Source organism: Anabrus simplex, chromosome 6 (genome assembly GCF_040414725.1).
Source record: "Anabrus simplex isolate iqAnaSimp1 chromosome 6, ASM4041472v1, whole genome shotgun sequence".
Classification (NCBI taxonomy): Eukaryota; Metazoa; Arthropoda; class Insecta; order Orthoptera; family Tettigoniidae; genus Anabrus; species Anabrus simplex.
The window spans coordinates 235,157,569-235,176,221 of record NC_090270.1 but is presented as its reverse complement, the minus strand read 5'-3'; the positions used below and the strand labels follow the sequence as shown (position 1 = coordinate 235,176,221).

Genomic DNA, 18,653 nt, shown 5'->3' with positions numbered 1-18,653 from the left:
TTGAAAGCATACAGTTTGTTGAGTTGTTGGATCCAACTCAGTTCATAGTTTACAAAGAGAGCTTCCCTGCTATTAAACTGAACAGTCTTTGAACATTTACCCCTTTTTAATATGGAAAGATTGGACAATGAATTGATTAACATTTATTCCGATATAGAAAAAGATTTGTCCCCTCGAAAACTTTGACATTATATTGTCCTCTGTTGTATACAAGAACAGGTATACAGGAACACAACTATATTTTATTGCTTCAGATAGTCTTAACAACATATATACATACATTCAAATAAAACTTTCCTCGAAGCAGTATGAAAATTATAAACAGTTAACGTTGCTTGTAGACTGAAGTTCAAAAGAATGTACACTTTATATACATATATACATGAATCTATCTTGATGCGAAAGTCCATTGAAAAGCTAGAGTTCTTGATAGTTGAAAACTATCTGCTCTATATCGTCACAAGTGTAATCAGTAGCGAAAGCTTGCACTAATAGAATATTAGTTGTTTCTGTAACTTGTCAGGAACTGACATTAAAATGCATAATTAATAGAATACTAATTGATGTGTTTGAACCAGGTGGGACTGAGGGAATACTGTCATCGGGCTCGACGGGGCTGCGGGAAACGGGAGCGGAGGCAGTAACCCGAGGTGAAACCTCAAACACTCAGAATCAGTCCACCTATTCGAGACACCTTTTTAAGAGGGATAGCCTCCGTGTTCGACATTCGGCGTAATCTGGTGCTGGGCATTGGCAAGTCCTCGCCTGTGGCTGGAAGGCAGCGCCTTTATATAGCTGGCTGATGTAACAGGCAAGCGCAGTGCAGACATCTCGTAGAGTCGAGAACAATCCAGGCTGTTGCGTGCGCGGAGCAGGCGGCGCAGAGCAAGGAGCGTGAAGGACACACGACATCCTCAACGACCTCGAGCCAGTGTATGTGGAAGTGTCAAAATTGATGCGTTTTGTAACCGCTATTTTGGGACAATTTACGGTTACCATAATAATAATAATAACACTAATATAGAAATAACCAGTAATAAATAATAATGAGATAGGAAAATTATACCCATAGTAAATAATATAATAATACTTGTAGTAAATAAGATAATACTTAATAATATGAATAAGGAGGTAGAAATATGACACAGTGGCGGAGAATTCATATAAACCAAATACAGGGAACACTTACAGGCCTAAAAATGACAACTAAGACAGGATAGTGGAACGTGCGGGAAACCCTTATCGAGGTACATGGAACGTATGACGTTATGGGGGAGAAAAGACTTACAAGAAACACCCTCTAGCTCAACTATATTAAAAATGACAAGAAATTTTTACAAAATACAGTTCCACGACACGGAAACAAGACATACTTAAGTACTTTAGCAATTGCACAAGTTCTGGAACATTACGATTACAACACCAAAATTTCATCATAGGAAACCACACGTGTGGTACAGGTACAGGATGCTCCAAAATAAATCACCTTACAAATTTTACATCAGATTACATAAAAACTACATTTAAAAAAATCACTTCAAAACACTTTTGCATGTTGAAATGTTCATACAGTTCAATATTTCTTGCGGTTACATGAAATTCCAGTAGAGTCCAGAGTTGCAAAAAAAATTAAATCCTTCAGACAAATAAAAAAAAATTAAAATTTACATTTCCAAACACACTGTAGTTTCAGTTCTCCGTCCCACCAACCGGTGACACGTTTAATATTAACATTTCCTGTGACCACAGCTTCCTCTGAAAGGAGTATGAGCACTCTGAAGAGGATAAAAACATACTTGCATAATTCAATGAACAATGAAAGACTCGGCAGTCTTAGTACCATTTCTATCGAGAAAATGCTTGTGAAGGAATTGATGAGCGATCAAGTATTGAAGGACCGTGTGACTGACCATTTGGAACCAAGAAAACTCGATGTTTGGAAGTACTCTACAAGAAACTTTAAGGTGATATTTCCTGCCTACCCATTAATTAAATAATAGCTTCGCCAATGGTGCACAGTAGAGTTAATGTCACTGCAGAACCATGATGATGGTATTACACGATTTTCCCCAAACAATGCTCAATGGTCTGTGGCCGACCTGGCCATGGTTTTGTTATGTATTCCCCTTTCCACTTCACAATCACATCCCTGATAGTAGGCTTGGGTAACTTGAGACGGGTGGGAGTGGCCCAGACTGGTTGCTCACTGCTGTGGCAAACAATACCATTCCATGCTCTAAGTCCTCCACCGATTTTGCAGATATCTTGTAACACTGAATAACCTCGAGCTCTCAGCCACCTTTTGTAGCACCAACAGCAGTCATAGAGATATCTAGGCATTAGTTTACATTTACAGATGTGTGTACAGGTAGTGTATATGTTTAAAGGGAGTGCTTGAAATTATGCTTGGAAAAGGAGTTCATTAATGTACTAGTAAATGTGCTTTCACAATGTTGTTTCATATTTAAGCACTCTTAACTGCAAATCCTACAATTTTGAGCTTAGGAGGCAAATGTCTAACCAATGACATTATGCAACTGACTAATGCTATTTCGTACCTGTTCTGACAAGCATATCGGTTCATTAATTAAAGGGGCTTTGGTTCAACTTGCAAGAAAGCTTAGCATTTTTCACTACAATTTAAAAATATTTCATAATGGCCCATTGATAACAGACTAATACTAGTTCCTAAATTATAAAGAAAAATGTTAAAAATGTTCTGTGGATAAGGCAAATGGTGCCTGGATTTTAAAAAAATAACTTAAAATTACAACTCTAAGTGTCACTGCTTAAACAAAATACTATCAGAAATCTACTTGTTCATTTTGAAAGGTTTGAGCACATTAAGATCCTTCACTGAGTAATAAATAAGTAATGAAAGACAGAATACACTGAATTATATTTATTTTATGCATACATTTATGTAAAGTAACAACATAAATGAAGAAATAACTTGGACTGAACACTAAAGTAGCTTACAATAAAAAACTTACAAAACTACTGTTGTATCAAACTCATGAGCAATTATTACATGCCAAAAACTTGCAGATGAATTATGTAATCTTGTGAGTTGTATAATTTCATGCTGTGGATAAAGATACAGCACTACACAAACAGGATTTCGAGAAACATAAAAGCAAAACATTACTGTTTCTAAATAGAAGCCAAAGGATGGCACAACAAAGATAGCTTGATTCAGTCTCTACAGACAGGTAGACAGCAACAATCCCCTGGTCATTTTGAAAAGTCCCTTACAGTAATGGAATGCTCTGAGCAAGATAATACTGATGTAATAGCCCATATCAACTTATGATCAGTATCTACCATGGGGACAAAGCAAGCTCCAACTTGACTCACTGAGGAAGGACAATTGCCAAGAATGTGGTCAACCTGAGCAGACATTGAACCTTTGGACCATGTGACTATGGTACTACTATTACCAAAGAGAGATGAAAGGAGGTAAAGGCGGCATTCACGTAGGATGTTTACCAGGCAAACACCATTCTTGTTTGAGTGCAAATGCCCCAGGCAATGCCCTATATATGTTTTTGAAATTTCCTTCAAATCATCTGAACCAATCTGGGCATTGAAATCACCAACAACAAATATATGACTGGTAGAAGGGAGAACTGAAACTATTGACAGCAAATTCTTCAGAGTGGCAGCTGCAATAGTGTCATCAGAGGGAATGCACACCGTCACTACAGCAATACTTTGACCATTAATTCGGAGATGAAGACATGCCAGATAGTCAGATATGGAAGTCCAGCGGTTGATCATGGAGGCAAGATCTCTTCTGACTAGGAATCCAACCCCACTTTGTGAAGACTGTCTGCTATTAGCACTTAGAAGCCATTTATAGTGAGAAGTATCAAAACATGAGGAAGGTAAATAAGATTCCTGCAAAGCTGCTACTGCTACTGCTTTAGAGTACATAATTTCATCAATAGCACATTGCTTCTCCACGGAATTAGCTCCTCTAACATTCCATGTTGCAATTAGCCAATTGGTTTCACCATGTGTGGGTGTTCCCCTGATAGTTTCTAGAGCTTTCAAAGGTACTCCCGTAGTTAGCAATGAACTGCATGAGCTTTCCCAGCAATGAGAAGGGCTATTCGAACCCAAGCTGGGGTAAGATGACGACTGTTTCAGGTTGTCGGCTTGGTGGCCCTGTATTTGAACATCTACAGAGGGGTAGGAAATGTCCCACGAAGCAGATGTTGCAAGTCCCTGAAGGCCATTGTGTTGATTCGTACCATGGACAATGGGAGGGGAAGACATTTTGGGGCTCTGGATCTCCACTGTGGCAGAGGCAGGACCAGCATTAGGATGGTATGTCATTTTGGTACCATTAGCGCAGCATACAGAGATGTTCACAGACAGCAAGTTTGCAACAGCAGTAAATTCAGTACCTCCAAAATATCCCCTTTGTTGGAAGTCAGCCACATGTTTGAGAACCTGGCTAGTTGTAACTTCACTGCGACTTATTATAGAATCAATGGCAGGAATAGGGTCTGAAATTTCGGAATTCCCAGGAGTGAATCCCACAGCCTTGGTTTTCTGTTGTGCTGGATATAATCCATTGTCATTTACAGGTAACATCTGAAAGCAATAAGAGAACAAGCCATGGAAGAGGTAGTATGTAACCATGTTATAGAAACCCACAGATAAAATATTTTATAGTAATCAGCTCATATGATATCAAATTTTACTGGAAAGAACATGCCAGAAGCAATAGTAAACACAAGTCTTGTAACTGGACTCCAACAAACACAAGGTCTGGGAGGAGATACTTGTAATTCCTATGTTTTTTAATCAAACTATATTTTCAATATAATTTATCATTTGATTTGGGTAACTTCAATCAATGGATCTATTAACATTTATGGACATTTTGAATGTTAATATTGAATGACTTGAGAGTAACAAAGGTTTTTTTTTTCCCTTGTCTCCCCTCAAATTCCTCATCAATTCAACCAGCTGTCAAATGAATACTGGAGGAATTTTGGAAAATTCTATCTTGAAATAAGACAGTCAAAGCCCAGTGATGACCACCTACAAAAACAGAGGTCCAAAAAATGTAGAGCTAATATACACACCTACTGTTGTAACTAGGTCAGATAACAAGTATTTTACTTTACCTTACTTCATAGAACATCCAGTCTTAGGACAATATATATGTAGCTTTTGTAACTTCTAGCACCTGTAATATGGTTAACAGCCAAGAAGAAGATATCCTTGTTATCAAGCAGAGTCTTTTATCAACATTTTGTGGCCCTTCAAGACGTCCAACAACCATTCTCCTTCAAACACCAACTGGTGAAGGAATATGAATATGAACACTTAAATAGGATAAACACTGAACAGACCAGTGTGAGAAAGTGTGAGAAGAGGGAGCAACAGAAACAGGAGTTAAGAACAAATATGAAAAAACAAAAGGATAAGGACTATCTCCACTTTATCATACACTGTTATCTTCAAATCGATAAGCTATCTCCTATCAATTCTTGTCATTTAATTAGTGAACGCTTGGATGTCACTGAAACACTGCAATGTTAAACACTTCTATGTCCATTTCTTCTTAACCCCAATTAGCTTGAGTTAGCTTCCAAGCTCCGTCAGGAGGGCAGTCATCAACATCAATTGAGGGCACATTTTGACAGATCTTGCCTTGATGTGGGCAGTGTAGGAGAAGAAAGAAAGATAAAGACAGGAAAAGGAGCAAATAAATATAGATGAATATAGGTGGCAAAATACTATGAACACAGGAAAGGCACAGAAGGACAAAATTATCCAATTGGGTCAATATAAGTAATGGTGAAGAACAAATACATAACAAATCAATCCATATATAGAAAGATACAAACATGAATAGGATAACAAGACAGGTCAGTGCGGGAGGAGGGAGCAACAGAAAGAGGAGGCCAGGCCAAACATGAAAATACTAAAGGGCTGTCTATAGGTAGGTGAGCTCCCTCCTCATCCATTCCAATTCTTCTCAGCCCGCAATGAGCTTATTTCTGCTTCCCAGCTTCATCAGGAGGGCACGCTTCCGTAGTTGCTGAGGGGCCATTTTGACAGTCTTGATGTGGGAAGTACAGGATAAGTCGGATAAAGACAAGAAAAAGAAAAGGATGAATACAAATAACAAAAGACTAGAAACATGGAAGAAAAAAGTAAATGAAAAAATGGAGACAAACAACTGACACAAATCAATTCACAGGAACATATAACAGGATACACATCTGACCAGTCAGTGAGGGAAGAAGGAGCAACGGAAAGAGGAAATGAGGACTATCTCTACTTTATCATATACTGTTGTCTTCAAACAGACTGGCTATCTCGTATCAATCACGCTTCTATGTCCATTTCTGCTTAACCCCAATGAGCTTGAGTTAGTTTCCATGCATCATCAGGAGGCCAGTCATCAACATCAATTGAGGGACCATCTTGACAGATCTTTGCTAAGAAGGCTTGCTGATGATGATGCTTGTTGTTTAAAGGGGCCTAACATCGAGGTCATCGGCCCTTGCTAAGAAGGAAGCCATACTTTACATAATAACACGAAAGGACAAGGAAAATTTCAAAATCTTCATACACTACCGTCTTTCAGTAGCTAGGCTCATCAACCTCTCTTCCTTTTTATCTGTTTCTCTTTGGCACCCAACGAGCTCATTTCTGATTATCGGCTTCATCAGCAGCAGAAGGGGTAGGGGAGACTTCAGCACTAACTAAGGGGCCATCTTGACAGATCTTCAGAAGTGTAGAATAAGAAAGCAAGATAAATACAAGAAAAGGAATAAGACAAAAAGATAACGAATTCAGTTCATAAACAATTAGTAACACAGGACAAAGGAACCCAACAGGTCAATATAAGTGATAAGAAAGGGACAAAACAAGAGTTTCTCTGAGCAGTACATCTCTACAATTAGTCTGTGAACCTAATTTCCTGTTGACTCTCTTCTGTTCAAGTGTTGATTAAAACAGGCTTCTGAAAACACACGCTGTTATAACAGGAATTGCATAAATACACAATTAACAGTTTATCACCAGAATACATCTTTTGAATTGTAAAACCTACCTTCAATATTACCATATTTCATTGTATAATCATCAACATTATTTTAAAATGAAAATATATTATGCAACCATTATGTGAAGATTAAATTAAGGTACAAGTGCAGAATAGGTCCCCCAATCTACCCTGCTGAAGAGCATTGCAGTGGCATGTTACAGAGGAGGATACTCTGTTCTTGCTAACACCTTATTCAGTTGGTCACACAATGCTACTGTTTATGAAACAATATATATTGTGAGTGGACAGTTGTGTGTGTTTCATTTCCTTTATTTGCAAAAGGTTAGAGTTCTTTTGCTCAGGATTGTTTATTATGTGATAGTTAATAATGACATCTATATGTGCTGTGCAAGGAATATTGCAATTGATACTATGCTAAGAATTGCAAACAGGTAGAGGAATTTTTAACAAAGTTTATTACTTATGAATCCTGGGAATGATGCTATATTTAAGCCAATAGCTGTGGCCGTTCATATGGGTAGTATGGAAAATGTCTCACTGTGATGTTATTGAGTTAGAACACTATACTGGCTGAAAATATTCACAGTATTGTTGAATTACGTGTATGAGTACAGCTGATACACTGGAGTCAATAATATCAGACTACTGAACCGGTCTGCAAAAAGATGACTGGTCTAGGCCTAAAAAAAAAATTTTAAACACCTCAGAAGTGTAACTCATTGTAAAATGCATGCCCCTCTGTGAAAATTACATGCATATTATGAAATAACTTACAGAAAAACTGTTCTATTCATCTGCGTCGGATGATTCTCAGCTGCTTTCACTGCTGCCATGTCTGATGTGATCTCCACCTCACCTCCACTTGTATCAGCATTCTTGCCATTCCGCAGTTCATCATCCATGGTACCGTCTGATGCATTGGAAATTCCTGTCTTCTTGAAACTCTTAATGATTCTCTAGTAAGATATATGAAGTCTGAAGCACCCATGAACAAATCAGTTCCAGTGACAGACAGTTAACTTCCCCTCCAGAACTCAAGTTTAGGATCACCTTTCCTCATTTAATCATTGTACAAACTGTGAATTACTCTCAAGTGGTTTCATTATGGAAACATCAAGTGGTTGCAAAACTGATGTTAGACCTCCAGGAATGACAGCTTGCTGATTATTACAATATTGCAGAAGTTCTTTCACTTTGCTCATGATGTAGTCTTACGAACTGACCATAACAAGTATTGGTGGTTTTCTCAGCAGTGATCCTAGTCTCCTATTCCGAATAGAATTAATGTTGGACTGGATAAGAACTAAGTCCCTTCAGCACTTTTGCTGGACTCCTATGTGTACTCCAACAGGATTTTTCCTTTTGGCATCACTTTTCTTTTAAAAATGATATACTTTAATAGAATAGTTACAATCTTCAAGAAAGGTGATCGTAGTATCTGTGGAAACTGCCACGGTATATCCCTGCTCTCCACAGCTGGAAAAATATTTCCTATAATCGTACTGAATTGACTTCAGGTTGTTCCTGAGAGGTTACTACCTGAATCTCAGTGTGGGTTTCTTGCCTCTCGTGGTAACAATTGACATGATTTTCTGTGCAAGACAACTCCAGGAGAAGTGCAGAGAACAAATGACACCTCTGTTTTTAGTGTTCCAGGACTTGTAAAGGCCTTTGATATGGTTTCTCAAAACGGTATGTGGATGGATTTGAGGCGCTATGGGTGTCCCAACCATTTTGTTGGCCTGTTCCAAGCTGTCCACGATGGTATGGTTGGTCAGATACAGTATCAGAATGATATCGCAAAAAAAATTTTGATCACAAATGAACTCAAGCAACGATGGGTACTTACGCCTACACTTTTTGCCCTGAACCTGGCAGCTATACTTCATGAGACAATGCCTGCAACCAACACAGGTGTGGAAAATAAATACTGGTATGACGGGGGGGTTTCAACCAGGCCAGAAGATTAATCTATTCCACCCGGGTCACAGAATTGCGATATGCAGATGACAAAAAGCATATAAAGTAAGGCACAAGAAATGAAGCAACAGAGGAAGAATGAATGTAGATTGATATAATAAGTCAAGGAGACAAAATGGCAAATGGGCCAAAAAACAAATAGGTAGAACTTGCTGATATGCACGACAGATAAGACCATTGCAGTGTGCTGCACAATATCACAGTTCTGTTACAGGTGGAAAAAAGATAAGTAATGTTGTGTAATAGCATACAAAATTGTGGGTCAGACTGTACTTGTCACATGTGAATTTTGCATGAAGTGTAACTGATTTTAAATATATCTTGTGAAGAAAGGAAATATGACCATATATGGTCATTGTACTGCGTTGTCTGAGTGTTGCACAATATTGTGCAATTGGATAATAACTTTTGGGACACCACTGTTCCTTTGTGTGAATCTTCATTGTATGTTAGCGAGGAAGCTGATCTTCTCTGATCAAACCAGAACTTAGACCACCAACAGAAGAATGTATTTAAATCTGACTGGGAGAGAAAGGGCACCTGGATTCTATCTCTGCATGTTGACTGGCCTTCATCCGAAGCTGTTAATTCAAAGCTTTTCCACCTTGCATTAGCAAGTTCGTGCATAATGCAACTTCTCCTGGCTTCAGTACTTGGTGTGGCAGGTGTATTATCAAGAAAGAACAGCAGAATTGCAATTTGGTCATCAAGAAAAGACAGCAGGATTTCATTTTTTGTCAGTAATATTTTTGTATTGTGAAAGATGAAGAAATACGAACTCTGGACTCTGCTGGAATTTAAATATGTGTGTAACAATTTTTTTTTAGAGAATAGGCAAGATATTGAACAGTATGAACATAGCAAGATGCAAACAGTGATTTTTTTGTAGGCAAGTTTTATGCAATTCTGTACGTCAAAATTATAATCTGATGTAAAATTTTGTAAGGTGCTTGATTTTGAAGCATGCTATACCACATGCATGGTTACCGATATTGAAACAGGTGGTGTAATTCCTTTTGTGTCAGTAGGCCAGGAAATGACTGTGTATGGTCATGCAATTGTATTGGCAAACAGGAATCTAGCGAAAATTTGATCTTAGTGGTTAATTGTGATCGAGCCATTTCCAGTCTTCTGCCGGCTTCAGAAAAATGATGCGTGTGATCAGCGCCATTTACATCCGACCGCCCTAGTGAGCGCTCGCGCTCGAGGGCTTCCCTCAGGAACTTCATTGGTAAGTGTTATTTCAATGTTATCCTCAATGTTTTCTGGTTTCGTTTGATTTAATTTAAATACTTCGGTATTTCAGTATTTCATTGCTTAATGTCATTTTCAAAGTTTTAAATTTAACGTGTCCGAGTTTGCCCTAAGTTCCCGTTGCCGTTATTTCAGTTCTTTCACTTACTTTCATTTTAAACTATACATTGTAATGTAGCATCACCTTTCCAGGTTAAATCGAGTTTTTCTCTAAGTTACTTAAGTACCGGTATGTCTTGATTCTGTGCTGTGGAACTGTATTTGTTGAAGTCTTTGAAACACCCTTGATTTGTGAATTAAGTATCCGTTGCTATGTCATGACTTGTTTCTTGTAATATTTGTTTTGATTATCGTAATATGATGATTTTCGAGGTGACGACTGAAAGTCTTTTCTCTCCCATAACGCCATACCTTCCCATGGACCTCATAGGGTTCCTGCAGCTTCCATATCCTTTCTTAGTTGTCATTTTTAGGCCTGTAAGTGCCCTAGAGTATGAGCTAATATTGCGTATTGATAGTTATCCATCACGTTTCCATGCTCTGATGTGAATTCACTGCTTCTGTGTCATTTTACTACTTCTTTATTTACCTTTTATGTCAATATTTTTCTGTTTTTAATGATTATTATTTTTGCGTTATTATTATTATGATTATGATTATTATTATTATTATTATTATTATTATTAGTATGTGTAGGCATAATTATATCGATTACAGTTACACTTGGATGGGTGGAGTCTGTGTGGACTTAAGCATAAGCATATTAAACTAATTATTTTAAATTTTGTGCAGGGAATTCCAGGCTTTCCTTTGTGTTCAGTTAATCTGTAATGTAGATTTTTTTGTTTCATTAGATTAAGTCACTTTGTTTAATTTACCCCATGTGTACATGATCGCCAATGGCATATACATGCAAAAGTTTACTTGAAGGGTGGCACACCTAGAATACCCAAGCTGCAATTTGCTATAAAAGTGATCTATTATTTATTCAAAGTTTGTCATTAGAGATATATATAGAATAAGACATTAGCTGAAGTTGTTGTTAAAAATTATCTAAAAGGTGAAATGTAGATGACAACATAGATGCATTGGACGTAAGGCCCTTCGTAGAGAATATTTGTTAGTTGAATGGGACGTCGTTTCTCTGGAATGAAATGAAATGGAAAGAAATTTTAAACTCCTGGAAAAGTTGAACAATCCTCCATTTTAACCAGATTAGAACAATTACTTACATCTATTTGTAGATGTTATATATGTCCTCCAGTTATAGCTGTGCTAGCTTGTCTGTTGGTCCTGCTTCTAGTGTTATATCTATGTGGCAGTGGCGGTGTGAAACTTGTAGGGGGAGGGGTGAGGGAATGCAGGGGGGAAGAGGAGGTAGGTGGAGCTTTATGCATCAGAGCTATTAAATTTTTGAATTCTCAACCGTTATTATTTACGACACTACAAATACGGATTTCGCGACTCTCACAAAATTATATTTTGTACAGATGCTCATTTTTATTCAATTTGGACACAAATTTTAACTATGGGCAAGATTCTTTGGTGACTATTGGAACTACACGCTCGAAAATATGCAAGTACCACATGTCATGGAAAGATAAAGATTGTGTTTTATCCTCAGAAGCACAGTTTTAGACTGACATGGATTTTTAATCCATTTTATTATCACATGTTTTAATTTAATATTGTCCACATGACAAATGACTTTGTATTCTAATTTGAGCCTTACAATGTTAATTGTCTTTTCTCACTTTTTATTGTATATTCAAGTTTAGCATTTTAGGTTTGACAAAAGGCTGAGGATGTTCTCTAGTAAGGGCAAAATATGTACCGTTAATCTATGTATATAGCTATTTTATAAATGTAACCACAGAACAGTGTGTTGTATTGAAAAAGTGGAACATTAAAAACACCTTTGTTATTTCTTATATATTTGTTATGTTTTAACTCTCTTGGTGCCAGGCGGTAGTGCGAGCACCCTCCCTTTAAAATGCCAGAGCCGATCTGGTCGGCCTTTAACTATCCAGTCGGAAGTTGCCAGAGCTGATTACATCGGCCGGCTTAAAGTTCTGTGATATACATAATTTTGAGGCAACCTATAGTGACGTGCATACTTTTGTTACAACCTGTAGTAAAGGGGGTACACGTTATTGTGTGCCTGGCCTTGCTTTGGCAGTTCTAAGAGGGTGTTATACTTTTCACAAGAGTCGTTTCCTGTGTTTACAAATACCGCTAACCGGTCAGTAAGAGATTGCTACTTGCAGTGAGTGGATTTGTTACAGGAAAATGACATGTTGTTCACGTGATATTTTTCAGCAGGTATTGATGACAATAAATTAATGCAGTGTTTGGAACGGTGCGAAGTTAACATGGATAATTTATCGGATTGTGATAGGGAATTTAGTTCAGAGAGTAGCGACGAAATTATACCGGACACGTCCGCGGAATCACCGTAGCAAAAGAAGAGACGTTTAATTGTGTCTAACAGCACTAAAGCTACTCTGAATATGGTGGTAGATGAGACTAGTGATAACGAATATGATGATGATGTCTGTGAAGAACATTTTGTGGAAATTTGTCCCAATGAACCCGACAACATTCCTCAACCTCCTGTCTCCCTCAAGGAAGTTCTTGGACCTAAACATGCCCTACCGTGTGATTCTCCGCCCATATCATACTTCAGTTTACTTTTCACTTACTCTCTGCTAAACCTTATAGTCGTCACATATAGTCCCCTATCATTACCTTAATGCCGGTCTCCGCGGGCCAAGTGTAGCGTGCCTGCCTCTCACCCGGAGGTCATGGGTTCGATTCCCGCCCAGGTCAAGAATTTTCGCCTGGTCCTGAGGGTTGGTTCGAGGTTCACTCAATCTAAGTGACCCTAAGTTATTGCAATTGGGGATGAAGGTGAGAGGGCGACCCTGCTCTGGAAAACCAAGAATAATTACTGAGAGGATCCGTATCACTGACCATGATTCACCTCGTAAACTGCAGGTACCGAACTGAGCAGCAGTCGCTTAGTAGATCAAAGCAAATCACGGCTTTAGTCCCATACATTTCTTAATTTCGTAAATTCTGTTGTATTGTAAAATTATTCTAATATATACTACAACCGAACACGAGAAACTTTTTCTGAAAACAAAAACTATAATATCAACTACTATTTTTACTTATTTAATAATTCAGAATTATTTTAATACTGTGTTGTCCGCACGTAGAATCTTGTCAGTATTTGCTAAACATCGATACATACGCGCGAATTTTATCGGTGAGTAAAATTGTCTTGTTTTTACTAGTGACATATGTTTGAATTTTTATTTTTTACGTTTTTATTTTTCTCGTTCAAATTAGTTATTCTATAGAATTGTATTTAGAAATACATTATACATAATTACGTATATTCTTTTGTATCGTAAATTATTTTTTCAAAGTAGATATTGAGAGAGAAAATGCGAAAATATTTTTCTCTTCCTATCTGTAAACGTTATCGACAACTATAAATCAACAATAAAACGTCTTTGACTCTTTATATCACTCCAAACCAGTTACTTATTCTACGTAGTCGATATGTAGAAAGTTTCATGCCGGTATTTGCTATACATCGGTAGATATACGCGAATTTTAAAATACATGTATTTCCACTGAAAACGGCCTGGCACTTTACAGTAGTAGAGTGGAGGTGGAGCTCTGGCCTCTTCCAGCTGATGGAGAGTGGCCGACCAGATCGGCTCTTGGCTCCAAGAGGGTTAATGCGTTATCGTGTTCCATGTACCTTATAATAAAGCTGCGCCCAGTTTAGCCAACATTTGAGAAATTCCTCCCCTGCAAACCATATGACCTTGCCGCAGTGGGGAGGCTTGGGTGTCCCAGTGAAGCAGATAGCCGAGCCACAAGCGCAACCATATCGGATGGATATCTGTTGAGAGACCAGACTAAGGAATGGTTCATCGAAAGGGGGGTAGCAGCCTTTCGGAAGTTGCAAGGGTGGCAGTCTAGATGACTGACTGATATGGCCTTGTAATAATACTCAACATGGCTTAGCTGTGTTGATACTGCTACACGGCTGAAAGCAACGGGAATCTACAGCCGTAACTAACTCCCAAGGACATGCAGCTCTCTCTGTATGAATGATGCACTCATGATGGCTTCCTCCCGGGTAAAATATTCCGGAGGTAAACTAGTCTCCATTCGGATCTCTGGGTGGGGACTACACGAGAGGGGGCAATAATCAGGAAGATGGATACTGACATTCTGCAGAGTCGGAGCGTGGGATGTTAGATGTTTGAATCGTTGTGGTAGATTAGAGAATTTAAAAAGGGAGATGGATAGGCTAAAGTTAGATGTAGTTGGCAGGAAGAACAGGATTTTTGGTCAGGCGACTACCGAATTATAAACACAAAATCAAACAGAGGAAATGTAGGAGTTGTTTTAATAATGAATAAGAAAATAGAACAGCGGGTAAGCTACTATGACCAGCATAGTGAAAGAATTATTGTTGTCAAGATAGACACCAAACCAATGCCCACCACAACAGTGCAGGTCTATATGCCTACTAGCTCAGCAGATGAGGAGGAAATCGAAAGAACATATGAAGAGATAGAAGATTTAATACAATATGTAAAAGGTGACGAGAACCTAATTGTATGGGTGACTGGAATGCAGTGGTAGGCCAAGGAAGAGAAGGTAATACAGTAGGAGAATTGGGATTGGGACAAAGGAACAAAAGAGGAAGTCGGCTGGTTGAATTCTGCACCGATCATAGTTTAGTCCTTGCCAATACTTGGTTCAAACACCACAAACGACAGCGTTATACGTGATAGAGACCTGGAGACATTGTAAGGTATCAAATAGACTTCATTATGATTAGGCAGAGATTCAGAAAGCAAGTGTTGGATTGCAATACTTTCCACGAGCAGACGTGGACTCTGACCACAACTTGTTGGTCATGAAATGCCATATGATGCTGAATAAAATGAAGAAAGGAAAGAATGAAAAAAGATGGGATCTAGACAAGTTGAAAGAAAAGAGTGTGAGGGATTGTTTCAAAGAACATGTTGCAGAAGAACTAAATGAAAAGGCTGAAGGAAACACAATAGAAGAAGACTGGATAGTCATGAAAAATGAAGTCAGTAGGGCTGCTGAAGAAATGTTAGGAAGGAAGAAACGATCAACTAAGAATCAGTGGATAACTCAGGAGATACTAGACCTGATTGATGAACGACGAAAATACAAGAATGCTAGAAATTAAGAGGACAGAAAAGAACACAGGTGATTAAAGAATGAAGTGGATAGAAAGTGCAAGGTAGTTAAGGAAGAATGGCTGAAGGAGTAGTGCATGAATGTCGGAGGTTGTATGGTCCTAGGAAAGATAGATGCTTCATACAGGAAATCAAGGAAACCTTTGGAGAAAGGAAATATAGGTGTATGAATATTAAGAACTCAGATGGAAAGCCACTTCTAGGGAAAGAAGACAAAGCAGAAAGATGGCAGGTACATATTCAACAGTTGTATCAAGGTGAAGATATAGATAATTTGGTTCTGGAACAAGAAGAGGCTGTTGATGCTGATGAAATGGGAGACCCAATTTTGGGGTGAGAGTTTGACAGAGATGTTATTATTATTAGCGTATGATGTGTACATGACAATCAAAATATACAAACATAATATAAAATATACAAATATACAGGTTGATGACAGCATCAGGACTTCACTTTCATATTTTGATATCCAAATTTTTAATCCATGTAAATCACTTCTGGTTTATTTCAAAAAATTCCTCCAGAGAACCAGGAAATGCACGTAGAGGGCACTCTTGAACAATGTGCTTGATAGACTGTGCTTCAGCACTACAGTCATAGCAGTGAGAATCTACCCATCCCCATAGACGTACGGCTGTGCCAGTCCTCCCAACACAACATCAGATCCTGTTCAGGGTTGACCAAGCAGCACGGGGCAAAGTGAAGCCAGCCAGTTTCATGCCGGGGTCGGAGATATCACATAAGTCACTGGGAGACGACATCCTCCACTCTTCTCTCCAAGCATTCCTGGGATTGAACTGAGGACATGGCAGGTCCAAAGCTGTCTTCCATGCTGGTTTTCTTGATTTCAGCATAGTTGTAGTGTGCTGCTTTATATCTTGATGCATAGGAAGGGCCTCATTCTTCACTATTCTGTACCATAAGCTAGTAAGTGCTTGTTGTCTCCTTATACGAGGAGGAAAGAAATTGCAAAGGACAGGTAACCATTGCACTGGAGTTGAGTACAGTGTGCCGGATACAATACGCATAGGCTGGCGAAGTTGGATATCAATTAGAGAGCGAGCTGTGAGCGACCTACATAGGAACAAGGCACCTGGAATTGATGACATTCCCTCTGAATTACTGACTGCCTTAGGAGAAACCAGCATGGCAAGGTTATTCCATTTAGTGTGTAAGATGTATGAGACTGGAGAAGTCCTATCCGATTTTCGGCAGAATGTTGTTATACTTATTCCCAAGAAAGCCGGTGCTGACAGGTGTGAAAACTATCGCACCATTGGTTTAGTACCTCATGCCTGCAAAATTATGACATGTATTGTTTACAGAAGTATGGAAAAACAAGTTGAAGCTAAGTTGGGAGAAGATCAGTTTGGCTTCAGAAAAAATGTAGGAACACGTGAAGCAATCCTGACTTTACATCTGATCTTAGAGGATCGAATCAAGAAAGACAAGTCTTCGTACATGGCATTCATAGATCTAGAAAAGGCGTTCGATAATGTTGACTGGACCAAGCTATTTAGGATTCTGAAGGAGATTGGGATCAGATACCCAGAACGAAGAATTATCTACAATCTATATAAAAATCAGTCTGCAGTGATAAGAATCGAGGGCTTTGAAACAGAAGCAACAATCCAAAAAGGAGTGAGGCAAGGTTGCAGTTTGTCTCCTCCCTCCTCTTCACTGTTTACACAGAACAGGCAGAAAAAGGAAATCAAAGAGAAATTTGGAAAGGGAATCACAATCCATGGAGAGGAAATCAAAACCTTGAAATTTGCCGATGATATTGTTATTTTATCTGAGACTGCAGAAGATCTCGAGAAGCTGCTGAATGGTATGGCCGAAGTCTTGGGTAAGGAGTACAAGATGAAAATAAATAAGTCCAAAACAGAAGTAATGAGTGCAGTTGAATGAAGGCAGGTGATGCAGGAAATATTAGATTAGGAAATGAAGTTTTAAAGGAAGTGGATGAATATTGTTACTTGGGTGGTAAAATAATTAAAAATGGCAGGAGTAAGGAGGACATAAAATGCAGATTAGCACAGGCAAGGAAGAGGTTTCTTAAGAAAAGAAATTTGCTCACTTCAAACATTGATATAGGAAGTAGAAAAATGTTTTTGAAAACTTTTGTGTGGAGCGTGGCATTGTATGGGAGTGAAACATGGACAATAAGTAGCTCAGAAAGAAAGAGAATAGAAGCTTTTGAAATGTGGTAATACAGAAGAATGCTGAGGGTGAGATGGATAAATTGAATTACAAATGAAGAGATACTGAATCGGTGATAGGAGATCAATTTGGCTAAATTTGACGAGAAGAAGAGATAGAATGATAGGACAAATCTTAAGACACCCAGGACTTGTTCAGTTGGTTTTTAAAGGAAGTGTAGGTGGTAAGTACGGTAGGGGTAGACCAAGGTATGAATTTGACAAGCAGATTAGAGCAGATGTAGGATGCTGTAGTTATATAGAAATGAAAAGTTTAGCACAGGATAGGGTGGCATGGAGGGCGCAATCAAACCAGTCTATGAACTGATGACTCAAACAACAACACATGAGAAATTAGACTGTGTGCATGTCAACCTATATATTCCTGATCCCTGATATTCGTTATTTAAATGAACTGTATTATGGTGTAAGAAAATTATTTTATTAGTGTTACATGTCTTGAAGGCTACTTGTAAATGTTTCTTTTTCAAGGAATTTGTCATTTGGTGAATCGCAGGATTGGTGTAGGTGAAAGTTGTGTATTTTGATTTTTTTAGTTTTTTCTGGAATAAGATTATTGGCCAACTTAAGTTTTACTTTGTCCATGATACAATTTATCGTCTCTGTTTTGTAACCATTGAGTTAGTGCTTTTATAATTCTAAGTTCTTTCCTTATGTTAACAGGTAATAAAGGTATTTTGAAGGCTTATAGACCAGGCTGAAAAATAATGTCTCTTTATGGGATTTCGGATGAAGGGAATAATATTTTATTGTAATTGTAATTGGGGTGTGTGTCGGTTTTCAGTATGTCTGAAAACCAAATCCTAAATCTGTATGTGTTACACAGATTTAACCTTGAGATATTTGTTCAAATGAGGCTGAAGATAACGTGCGAAACATGTCCCTGTTAGTGTTGTATTG

General features: G+C 38.3%; 1 protein-coding gene across 1 annotated transcript in view; it reads right to left on the bottom strand.

The window, feature by feature from the left end:
• Positions 1–1,309: 1,309 nt before the first annotated feature.
• Positions 1,310–18,653, bottom strand: part of LOC136875948 (uncharacterized) — a 168,581-nt gene continuing 151,237 nt past the window's right edge. The window contains exon 8 of the mRNA XM_067149567.2: positions 1,310–4,602. Within this exon, the coding sequence (XP_067005668.2) occupies positions 3,235–4,602 (1,368 nt within the window). The 3' untranslated portion in view covers positions 1,310–3,234. The remainder of the gene's footprint in view (positions 4,603–18,653) is intronic.